The following is a 12,065-nucleotide window of genomic DNA, read 5'->3' on the forward strand; positions in this document are numbered from 1 at the left end:
CCAACAGAACTCTTAAATGCTTATGATTCAGCTAAATTAAAAACAAACATGCACAGAAAAAACAAAAAAATTCCTTCCAGTAGCACCTTAAAGACCAACTAAGTTAGTTCTTGGTATGAGCTTTCGTGTGCATGCACACTTCTTCAGATACAGAAGAAGGCAGACCAACACGGCTACCTATCTGTAACATGCACAGAAAAGTTTGACTGCATTCAGTGATGTTAACGTTTGACTGCATTCAGTGATGTTAACGTTTTTCTCAATTACTCTATGGTGCCTCATTCACACATACAACTCACCTCTTCACATTACAGTCAATGAATGATCAATGTGCATGGATGAGGGAGCAACGTCTTACTCATTTATCACATCGCATACTCTTTTCTCAAACAAGCCCTACATGTGGTTATCCACAGCAATCCTTCAGGTTAAATTAGGATGACTGACCCAAAGCCACCTATGGAGCTTTACAGCTGAATTGTAAACTCAAGTGGAACGTTCCTTGGTCCAAATGGGGCAGTCCCCCAGGGGGTGAAGGACAAATCACAATGTGAGACCAGTTACCTTAACACCCCCCTCAGACCACCTCTGCCACCCTTCCTCCTCCTGCCCTCACCCAGCTTACTTTTTGTTGTTGCTGTTATCCTGCCACTTTACCACCAGCTTCTCCATCTGTAAAAACTTTGAACATGAGCTTTCATATATCTTGAAAACTCACTTTGTCCTTCAATGAGTTCATCCAATAAAGGTTGCATTTCTTATATATTTCTTGCCCTATGGGATCACTGTGACAGTGGGGGCAAACACTGCACCTTCTCACTTACACCAGGGAGGGAGGTAGTGAACCTGCCACATTAGTGGAAGACAGATCTCTAACACACGTGGTACCAAGACTGCTTTCTGTTCTGACTTGCAGCAGCTTGCTAACTAAAGTCTTTCAGTATTACATGCTGAATGCATATCATCGGATTTGATTCACAGCCCCTTTGATTTAACTGCTCCCATAGAGGCCTGCATAATATCTCACTCAAGACATACATTTAGAAAGCTTTTAACAGAAGCTCTGCAAGTTCAGCTGAGGGTAGTTCCAAAGGATTTATGAATATTTTAAAACTGTGTGCTTCTGAAAATTTGTGCTGGTGGTGAAACCAGAAGGAACTCAGTATAATTAAATGCCTTATTAAGTTTTACCTAGAAATCACACCCCTCCTGGTATGTTTATTTTTTCATATTGCGTATTCTTGTACAGTGTTTAATATTTTAAAGAACAATAATTCCACATTTTCAATATTAGGACAGTAGTATTTGGATCCATAATATTTCTTTTTTAAAAAAATCTAGCAGATAAAGTAGAAATGAGAGTGCAGAAGCCAAATATTTAAATGGCTGGGGGAAAAGATCCTTGTATGTATCGAGGCAGTCTTCCTTAACGCATACTAGGCAATTGCAGCCAGGTAATCCTTGACCTCAGTTGGAGTGAGTCTTCTAAATCCTGCCTCATTACAGATGCCAACCTCTATGTTATCTTCTGTCATTTGTCCTTCAAAGCTTTCCTAGAGAGAGGGAAAGACAGGTTCCTTCATGAAAATGCAATTCACAAACTAGAGTTTTAACAAATACACTGCAGATGTTTCTTACCTTCAGTGTCAATATAGCAGTATGAATAGCATCTTCAAGCTCCAAGTCTTCGTTGTACCTATGAAAGAACAGAGGTTTTCTAATAAATATATTTTACTGTTGCTGCAACAGCAAACATTCACAGAACTGAAAATTAGTTTCACATGGCCAAGGGCTGCATATTGCAAATAACTTCCTATGCAACATTGCAAATACCATTTGAAACACAGGAATGTCAAATCATTTGGGGATATGGCAGGACAGTAGAGTGTACTCAAAAAACACGCATTGGGCACACACAAACTATTTAGACACACTTAAAGGGTATTTGGATGCCAACCAATAGATTTAGACAAAATATTGCGATTTACAGTAGAAGTTACACCAGCTTATTAGACACACAAGGTATCAAAACCTTCCAGAAGTAAAACCCTCAGTAGCCTTAGTCACCTTTGGTCTTATTAGATGCTAAACATTCAAGACCATGAGGAAATGTCATCAAATAGTACCCACACAACTGGTTTATTTAAGTGTAGAAACTGTATTGCATTCTCTCTTCTCCAACTTAGCATGAGTCTCGCAAGTCTGAATATTAACAGAACGTTGTATTTCAGCTAGTCCAGTGGTTCCCAACCTTTTTTTTTTTTTTTTGGCCATGCCCCACCTAAGCATCTCTAAAATCCTGATGCCCCCCCCCACCCATGACATATAATTCTTATTATTAAGAAAGTGAAAAGGCCATTAATTGTTAATAACTCATTCTGGAATTGTCCCCCTTAAAAAAATCAAATCAAATTGCCCCCGGGAGACCAGTGCTCCTCTGGACGTTAGCAGCACTGAAGTGACCTCCCCGGGGCATAAGCCTGGCCAGTGTGGATGGAGGACCTGAGCTGCCGGACGACAAGACCTTCCCCCTCTCGGCCTCACTGATGTGGTCCAAAGAAAAACAGCAATACATTTGGCATCAGCTTAGCTGCAGGAGTTGCCAGAAGGCAGCATACAAGGCAACATCCAACTGTCTTAAGGATCCTTTTCTTCCCCTGAAGATATTCCGCAAGGCAGCATGGAGGTTTAGGATCAGTTTTAGGATCAGTTTTCCTGCTCCTAGATGGGCTATCTTCCCAGGCTGACGAGCCCCATCTGCCCCAAAGTAAGGGAGCTTTTTATGTATTTCTATGTACACATGTTAATTAGCGTGCACTGACCCCAAGTGGATGTTCTGAGGCCTCAAAGAGCTGGCCCTGATCCCCATGAATTACAGGATGTTTCAATTACAGCAGAATCTTGATGTCAAGCCTTGAGTCATGCACATTATCAATGAGGCTCTGAAGGAAACTGGGATCCACAGGATGTGGCCACTACCAATGCTTTCACCACTGCTGAAGATGATGTGATTACTGATCCTGGGATGGAAGAGTCGAGAGCCAAGGATGGGACTCGAAACCTCCATGCTCCAAGCTGTACTTTAGGGAAAGGTTAATTGGCAACTTCTCATCAAGCTGTTGAATGGGATCACCATACCTACACAAGCTTCTCCTAACGAAAGCAAATTGTCATTTTTGTCTCATTTTCACAGGTGTTTCTAGCATTCTTAGTCGTTTTTAAACTATAGCACTTCAACACCTAGGAAAGAGCCAGTCTAGACACGGAAAACAACACATCATCACAGTACGTATAAACTTCTACTATCTTCATATTTTATTACTGATTTACAGTTATGTAATCATAACATTACCTCTTTTCAAGGAATGTCTTTCCATTTACATAGTTTTTCCCCATTGCAGTTGCTTTCCACGCAAAATAAGCACCCTGGAAAAGTGAGAAAGACAGGGAGTAAATTTATGAGAACACATTATCTTCTAGTCACTGATCAATACAGTAAAAATTAGCCTCATTTAGGGATCTCTGCTTGGAGAGATGCAGAGCAATCATATACATGTCTACTCAGAAGTAAGCCCCACTGAGTTCAGTGGATCTTAACCCTAGGTGGGACGATATAGCAGAGGTAGCAAAGATGGAGCCTTCAGGATTTGCTGGACTACAATTCCCATCATCCCTGACCACTGGCCATGGTGGCTGGGGCTGCCAGCAATTGCTGTATAACAACATCTGGAGGGCACTATACCTGGGGTTTAGGATAGCAGACCAATTCAATGTCATACCACTAGACTCTAAAAAATAAAAATAAGTTGAGAACTATTATCCAAAGCCTCCAGTGAGCTTTTGCCTGATACATCTGTACTGCCAGGTTCACTTTCAAAATTCCCCCGCTTTAATCACTCTTTAAACCCTTGATTTAAAAAGAAATTTAAGGAAAAATTACCTACTACCGCTACTAGCTATTGTAACAAAACGGAAACCTCAAATTCAGAAGCAGCCAGTTTCTGAATATTAATTGCTGAGGTGGGAGAACTACTGAATCATCTCTTCCTTATGGGCCTCCATGTTGGAAATAGGATTCTGGACAGGAGAGATGTTTCGCCTAATCCGCCAAGGCTCTCTTTATGCTCTTACAACTGTAAAACTGATCACCCAAGATGTCCTGAGAGTCTGTAACCTTATTCTAGTCCAGATGCTTATCATTCCCCACCCACTTATCTGGATTAATTAAAAAAACATACACAGAAAGAATATGGCAATATTCCAGATCTTTGAGTAAACATCCATGCTTTCTATTTAAGGCTATTAAGAAGCTCCATTATGAATACTTACAGATGGATCAGACTGGAATAAGTATGGTCGTCCCTCATTCCACCCACATATTAGCAACGATACACCAAATGGGCGTACACCCCTACGAAGCAAAACATTTGAAAAGGATTAATGATAACAGAAGGTTATCTTGGGAACAAATAAGATCAGCATTAAGGATGCTGACTGACGGACTCATCTATGAACACACATACAAGCATATTCCTCTTCTATATATTCTAAAGAAGTTACATCATGCCTCGTACAAATAGTTTGTACACTTTGTTTCTGAGTCTTTATGGCTGCCAACTGTTTTCTTGGTTCTGTTTCTATGCCTTAACCAGCAACCTTCCATACAGAAATTAAGCAGCTCAATATTTTGCTGGCTATGAGACAGATGGGAAGAGATCGTCATCTTTATTTTGAACCCCACTTTCCCCTATGAAAAAGGGAGTCCAAAGCAGCTAACATCATACAGAAACAAACACAAGACTTCAAAAAAACAATATAAAAAATGCTACATTAAAGCTATAAACTTTTTATTCAATACTAAAGAAAACAGTTAAATACAAAACTCATAGATATTTCAGTAGAGAAAATACAAGGAAGGAAAGACCACCCCATTGCTTAATTTTAGCAAGTCAAACAACTGTTCCAATGTACAAGAACAGGGCCAGGAAATTACTGGCAACTCTACTTTTCCTACTTAGAAAACTGTAAAAAAAATATACAAAAACGACTTTAGCACAGAAAAGCATTTAAGGCATAACAGTAACTGTATTTCCTGCTCTTCATTCTCCTTTGCATAAATAGCTTCCAGGCTTATAGGTAATCAGCTTGAGTGTGGGGTCTTCCTGTTCAGCACACTTAAAAGTATCAGACCAAATGCTCTTCAAAAGTGAATGCAGTGATACCTCGGGTTAAAGTAGCTTCAGGTTGAGCATTTTTAGGTTGCGTTCCACAGCGACCTGGAAGTAACGGAACGGATTACTTCCAGGTTTCGCCACTCGCACATGCAGGCGCTCAAAATGACGCACACGCTGCTTGTGTTCTGCTCAGGATGCAAACGGGGCTCCGGAACAGATCCCATTCGCATCCAGAGGTACCACTGTAGAAAAACAGGAGGAGAGTTTATGAGGCTGGCCATGGCATGCAGACAAGGCTGAACTCTTGTCTGTATGTACCCAGTCTGATTTGCAGCTCCTCAGATGGAGGCAAAAATCTCACTGATATATGGTAAAAGTGTGAGGGGGCTGCATTAGAGTACAGTCTATTCTGCATACAGTACAGCTCTTAGTAAATTTCAGTTGTTTGAGAATAAAGAAGGGGCAGGGGGAAGGCATACCCAGATTGTGTGTATTCTTGCATTACAGAAGCAATTCTCTGCACCAGCTGAGCTGTTGGAATAGGTTCGTGGTAAACCAAGTAGTACTGCTGGGCCAGTTTGCGTGCTCTGTGGACAAGTACTCTGAGAAAAAGAAGAGAAGAAAGAGTGAGTGAGTGAGTGAAGAAATCAGAACATCCATTATAACTTAAAAGTCCAAAGCAACTTGGGAAAGATTAAACTGAAGGAATATTTACTATCAGCTAATGAAAGAACTTGACACTGCACTGGGATATATCAACTCAAAAAAGGTTGTCTATTATTGTGAGGTTACGAATGTCCTACAGCGGCCAGACCATTTCTGTCCAAGAAAGGGAGTGGTTAGCATACCAGCCAACGTTGGTAACAGATGCACCACACTAGAGGATACCTGGGCCTCTATTATAAAAGATGATTCAATGAACACCCTTAAAATATGAACCTGTTTGTTTAGGTGGAGCATAACCCCTTTCAGAACAGACAATCTCAAAATTTGGATCCAGGAACCTTTCACCCATAGCCTGTCTTATCATGATTCAGTGTCAGTTTATTTGCCCTCATCCAGTCAGTCAGCTCCCATCATCCCTGACCACTGGCTATAGTAGCTGGAGCTTATGGGAGTTGGAAGACAAAAAACATCTGGAAGGCCCAATGTTCCCTATCCCTGCAATAACTTATGAGCAATGTTTCTCAGCTCTGTAATATTGTGGGATGTGGTAGCTCAAGATTCTCCAAATATGATTAAAAACCAAACGCTAGCCCATTAATTTGTATCATGAACAAAGCTAGCAGTCAGACACTCCTAACAGTGCTAGCCCCACCCTCAAAGAGCCACACATTAGACAGAGACATCTGCAACAAAAAAAAACTTATGCAAGTAGACTTGCAGCAGGGGTTGCCAACACGGTTCCAATGGGTGCCATAACTTAGGACCACTAGGTGGGGGCCCTAGACTTTGCACTTTCATTAAAAAAAGAAAAGCCTGTAGCCCTACTAAAGAGAATTTTATCAAGCAAAATGTACAGTTACCCTCCCAAGTGATTTCTGTGAAATTAGCCAGCCTGGCTGCTCCTGCCTGTTGCTTTTTTCAGTCAAACAGTGAAGTGACTGATAAGTCTGGATGACAGGCAACAGGAATTTCTTGGGTCCTAAGGAGGTCCTGCTTTATCCTACCCTTTCGTACACCTTTCCTCCTCCTTATTTTCTAGTCTTTGAAATCTCTGTAGCTCTCTTTTCCTTTTTTTCCTAGTAACCAGGATGCATCTTTTCTGTGATGGGTTTTCTGAGATCAGGTACTGCCTAGAAATTATTTTCTGTAAACAGTACTATATAATAAGTGTGGGTGGATAGTAAAAATCCACCCCCAACCTGAAAAGGCAAATGTAAAACTTTGCAAACAGGCACATGGGTGACTCCTAACCAAAGACTAGGCACTTATTAAGAGTTCATGGTATAGTTAATCTGCAGTGCAATGGTATACATGTCTACGCATAAGTATGTCTCTTTGTCTTTAATGGGTCTTACTTCTAGGTAAGTGAGTACAGAATGGCAAACAAAGGGTTGTGTCTTTAACAGCTGTATGGTAGTTTAAGCTTTTCCTAATATGGAAATACAATTATGGGAAAAGCTTCACCATGGGTGTACTCTCCAATTTTGTGTAGTGTCACGCTTCCCATAGCAGCCACTTTGTGGCTGGCACCCACAGAACTCTCTCAAAATTCAAAATATGCCCAGTGGCCCAAAAAGGTTGGTGACTCCTGCCTTGCATACATGTCAGGGTGAAGCCTTGTGCAACCTTGGGGACAGGACCAGAGCTGCACCCCATTCTACGTGTGTCTCCACTTCTCGTGATGCACACATGAAGAGGGTCAAGACATGTATCATCCATCCAGAGAATGTTGAAATGGCACCACAGACCCAATGCTGTGCTGCCTGTAGCGGGGCAAGAGTCAAAGACCAATAGCAAGAGTCTATCACAGTGTTTCCCTCCTTGCCTTCAAGATACCTGTAATCAGGACCCATGCCACTATACACCAAGCCTATGTGTTTGGTTATGGATTCCACTTTGTGTACACTTCGTTCATCATACAGAATGGATTTCTGCTTTTTTTCTGTTGCCAGTACCACGCCATTTGAAGCTGCACAAAGAAAACAAATATTTTAGTCAATGTAGTTAAAATATCTTCCTTCCATTTTCCTTGTAATCTTTCAAATCCACAATGCTTAAAGCAGGCAACTAGAATAATTCATCTACTTGTATATCCTTTACTAATCATATCACATAAATCCAATGCATTATTTGGCACTATTACTAAGGATGCCTACCCACCAGATGATTTGGTTCAAACCCCAAATTGGCACTGCATAATAAAACAGGCCAATTCGACTCAGATGAATTTGGTGGCAGCTCGATTCAACTCAGGGGTCTCTGTGATGGACACCTTTCAAGTTTGATTAAAAAAACAAAACAAACTAATATTTGGGTAGAACTGGATGAAATCTTAAGAAACATTGCCCCTTCTAAAGGAATGAATCCTGCCAAATTTCAGAAGGATACATGCAGTTTTGCTCCTGCAGCTGTTAAGTGATTCCCACTATATCTCCCCCAGCCAAAGTTCCTTTAAAGTTAATTTTTGGGTAGAAATAATCAGATGATATTTTCTTTATGAATAAAATAATTCCCTCCAATTATAAACTAAAGTTGTTGCATGTGAAAGAGGCCCCCCCTCAAAAAAAAAACCCACCCCCTCTGACCATTTCTTCAAGTTAGTGATACAAGTTTCTGGTTTGCAAAGCTGCTCTCATTTCCTCCCTTCCACCCATACCGAGGTATCACAAATCACTTCAGGGTTCATTGCACAGTACAAGGCTGGGTTGAAGCAGATCTCACTTGGCTTTGGGAGAAACTCAAAATCCTTCCAAGACAGCCAAATCCAATAAACACCCCTAATGGTTATGTGTTACCTCAATATCACTAGACATGCCTACTTAGGGGGAAAAAAGAAAAAGTTCAGTAAAAAAACTGAAAAGAAGCTTTTCAAACTTTCTACCTTCAAAGACCTCATTCCACATTATCTGCTGAGGAATCTTAGCAGCTCTGCCTCACAACAGATGTGGAGGATTGTGTGAAGTGCACCCCGGCTAGGCCTGTCTGGCCTCATAGTGGCCCAATGCAAACTGACTGCACCTTACAACACACCATAGAATATAGCCAGAACTCTCCTATGGGGTGCGCTGCAGAGGAAAATTAGTAGTGGCAGAGAAGCTGCATCTCAAGGAAGCTTGCCTACTGTTAATCTGAACATTATAGTTATACTTTCTGTTTTGAAAATATATTTAGATTCTACTTTTTGAAGATGTTTCATAGCCCCACTAAGAATCCTTATATCTAGCTTGGTTAAACATTGACAAGAGAGCTTTTCCTCCCAAGGGCCCCAAGTGGCACGCACTGGGTTTGAATTCAATTCTTAAACTCAAAAACTGGCCAGGAAGAGATTTGTTTTGTTTCAAAACCAAACCACGCATTATCTGTATTTTAACATCAGGATGCTGAATTGCTACAAAGCTAGGGTGGTAATGGGAATCAAGACTTACATGTGCATTATTAGATGGCCAAAAGGGGAAAATGAATATTTCCACAATCATCCCCTCCTCCCTGGCCCACAACAACTTACTCTGTAGTTCTTACTCTGGAAGGGTTATGGTTGGAACCCCACTGGGACAAAAACGTACCGTATTTTTCGCTCTATAACACGCACCAGACCATAACACGCACATAGTTTTTAGAGGAGGAAAACAAGAAAAAAAATATTCTAAACGAAATAGTGGATATATGATTTTTGTGGTTCATGCTGTGGCCACAGACATGATATGTGATTTGACGGTGAGTTTGGGGTAGCCCAATGCAAAAATCCTGAGGATTTATGTGGATCCATGCTTTGTAACCACGGAGGAGGGAAGGGGAACCATGGATCCTCTGCTCACGACTGCAGCAGATCCCCCCCGCCAACCGCAGGCATTTGCTCCATAACACGCACAGACATTTCCCCTTACTTTCTAGGAGGAAAAAAGTGAGTGTTATGGTGCAAAAAATACGGTAATTTAAAAGCTCTGGGGGTACTAGGATGGGTTCATGTCCCCACCATCCCCATCCCTTTATTTAATATTTTATATACAGTCATACCTCGGGTTACAAACGCTGCGGGTTGTGCATTTTCAGATTGCGGACAGCGCCAAACCCGGAAGTACAGGAACGGGTTACTTCCAGGTTTTGGTGCTTGCGCAGGCGCAAAATGATGTCACGTGCATGCGCAAAAGCTGCACTTCAGGCTGCGAATGCTGCGGGTTGCGAACGTGCCTCCCGCACAGATCACGTTCGCAACCCAAGGTATGACTGTCGTTTGTTAAATTTGTATCACACCTCTCCACTAAATGGTGCTCAAGGCAGCTAGCAATAATACAATACATGCTGCTAGACTATAACTCCCACCAGTCCTAGCCAGCATGGTCAATGATTATGGAAGTTGCAATCCAACAGCATCTGGAGGGTCACAGGTTCCCTAGCCTCTGAGCTTAATGGAGCTTATTTCTGAGTAGACATGTATAGGTTTGCACTGTTGGTATGACCAAAATAGGGTCAAGCCAGGTTACTGCTTTCACGCTGATTCTTTTCAGATCAATTTCTGGCAATCATACTACACCACAATCCTAATAAAGTCTACTCAGAATTAGGTGGTGTTGAACTCTATGAGGCTTACTCTCAAGCAAATGGGGTTAGGACTTCAGCCTCAATATCCATAATCTATGTCTGCTTTCTCGTTTTTTCTTTGCTTTTAGGTCACAAAATGCCAAAGTAGGTACACACAGACATACAAACTAGCAACATTTTTGTGGGCTTATTAATCGTGCAAGGATTTGAATACCTTTAATTCCAACTGATGGGGCTCCTGCGGCAACAGCTGCCAAAGCATATTCAATCTGAACAAGCTTTCCAGAAGGGCTAAAAGAAAGCAAACAATTCATGAGACACCTTGGTAAGAAAACGTTTTCAAATCTGAAAATGCCAAGCAACTTATGGCCTTTTATTGGGCCTTTTTTCACCAATATGATATTGGGCACATTTTAATATAGTAATAATAAAAACAAACAAACAGAAGTCAGCCCCAGTCAATTTAGTGGGACTTACTTTAGTATAAGAGTGTTTAGAATTGTACTACACTTTTCATGTAATCATGCACTCATGTCAAGGTGTGGCAACAAGCTCAAAGTAATAAAATAAAAACTGAAAAAGGGAAAAGAAAGCCCACCAAAATAGTTTTACTTTCGTTTTTGGTGTAACATTTGTTTCATGTTCATAATCCTCAACACACTGAATGCAATGTCATTTATTTCCAAGTAAACATGCATTTGTAAGGCTGCAATCCTATGGAAACTAATTTGGGATTAAGTCCAAATCCCATTCAATTGAATAGGTCTTACTTCCAAGGCGACACTATGATATGATTTATTATTTTCCTAAAATCTCAACGCATATTCGTTAGTCGTGTGTTCAGAGATATTTGTTTCACTTTCTATAGGGTTATAAGGGAAATGAGGCCTGCTTTGGGCTCTTGCCTTAACCAAGCCATGCGGAGGGAGAGTCAATCCGTGGCTTAAAACCCTGCATACTGGATCCAAAGGCTCATCTCTACATGGTTTAGCAGGGTTAGAAATCCCGATATATAAACTAGGCGCCAAATGCCTCCTTAAACCAGGGTTACAGTCACCAAAATGGAAGGTCTAGTTGGCATTCGGGGGGCAGACGGCTCGAAAGTTTTATTTACCAATAAAGGCCTTTGTTTCCTGAAATTCATTCTGACTGTGCAGATAAGATATAACTGACAGAATTCTACAAGGTGTGGCATTGATGTGTGAAAACAGTCCAGATCCAATGATCCCCAGGTAGGCGCCTCCGGAGACCTCGGGTGCCATCCTGACAAGCGGCCCACAGGCAGGTGCAAAGGGCTCAGGACCAGGCTGCTGGAAAACCCGCATTCCCTCAAGCACGTCTGATGGGGAGGCGGGATCCACACGCGCCACTTTCTCCTCCGAGCGAGAGGCAAGAAGCGCCAGCGGTGACTCCGCAAAAACCTCGCCTCTCCCTCCGTCTCCAGGCCAACGAGACGGAGCCCCTCCAGAGGCCCCAGAATTCCCCCCCCCCATTAAAGGACAGCGCCCCGGGCCTCCTGCGCCCGCCCTGCCGCCGCTGAGGGGACACCGCGCCTTACCTGAAAGTGGTGAGGGAGAAGCTGTAGCCGCGTTCCGCCATTTTGACCAGCGCGATTGAGCCCCCTCGCCCCGCCCTCCCTGCATAACCGTCTCCGCCCACTTTCTGAGGCTGCGCACGCGCGCTGCG

General features: G+C 42.1%; 1 protein-coding gene across 1 annotated transcript; it reads right to left on the reverse strand.

Annotated features, from left to right (window-relative positions):
- Positions 1 to 1,185: 1,185 nt before the first annotated feature.
- On the reverse strand, positions 1,186 to 12,062 carry PSMA2 (proteasome 20S subunit alpha 2). The gene is made up of 8 exons (XM_083468884.1): positions 11,938 to 12,062; positions 10,594 to 10,670; positions 7,677 to 7,809; positions 5,654 to 5,776; positions 4,330 to 4,411; positions 3,353 to 3,426; positions 1,639 to 1,696; positions 1,186 to 1,553 (listed from the first exon to the last, which is right to left on the reverse strand). Exons 1-8 carry the CDS (start codon positions 11,976 to 11,978, stop codon positions 1,437 to 1,439), a joined length of 705 nt encoding a protein of 234 aa, XP_083325010.1. The 5' UTR covers positions 11,979 to 12,062; the 3' UTR covers positions 1,186 to 1,436.
- Positions 12,063 to 12,065: the final 3 nt, after the last annotated feature.

Source organism: Podarcis liolepis (genome assembly GCF_965112155.1).
Source record: "Podarcis liolepis genome assembly, chromosome: 12".
In the NCBI taxonomy this organism is placed as follows: Eukaryota; Metazoa; Chordata; class Lepidosauria; order Squamata; family Lacertidae; genus Podarcis; species Podarcis liolepis.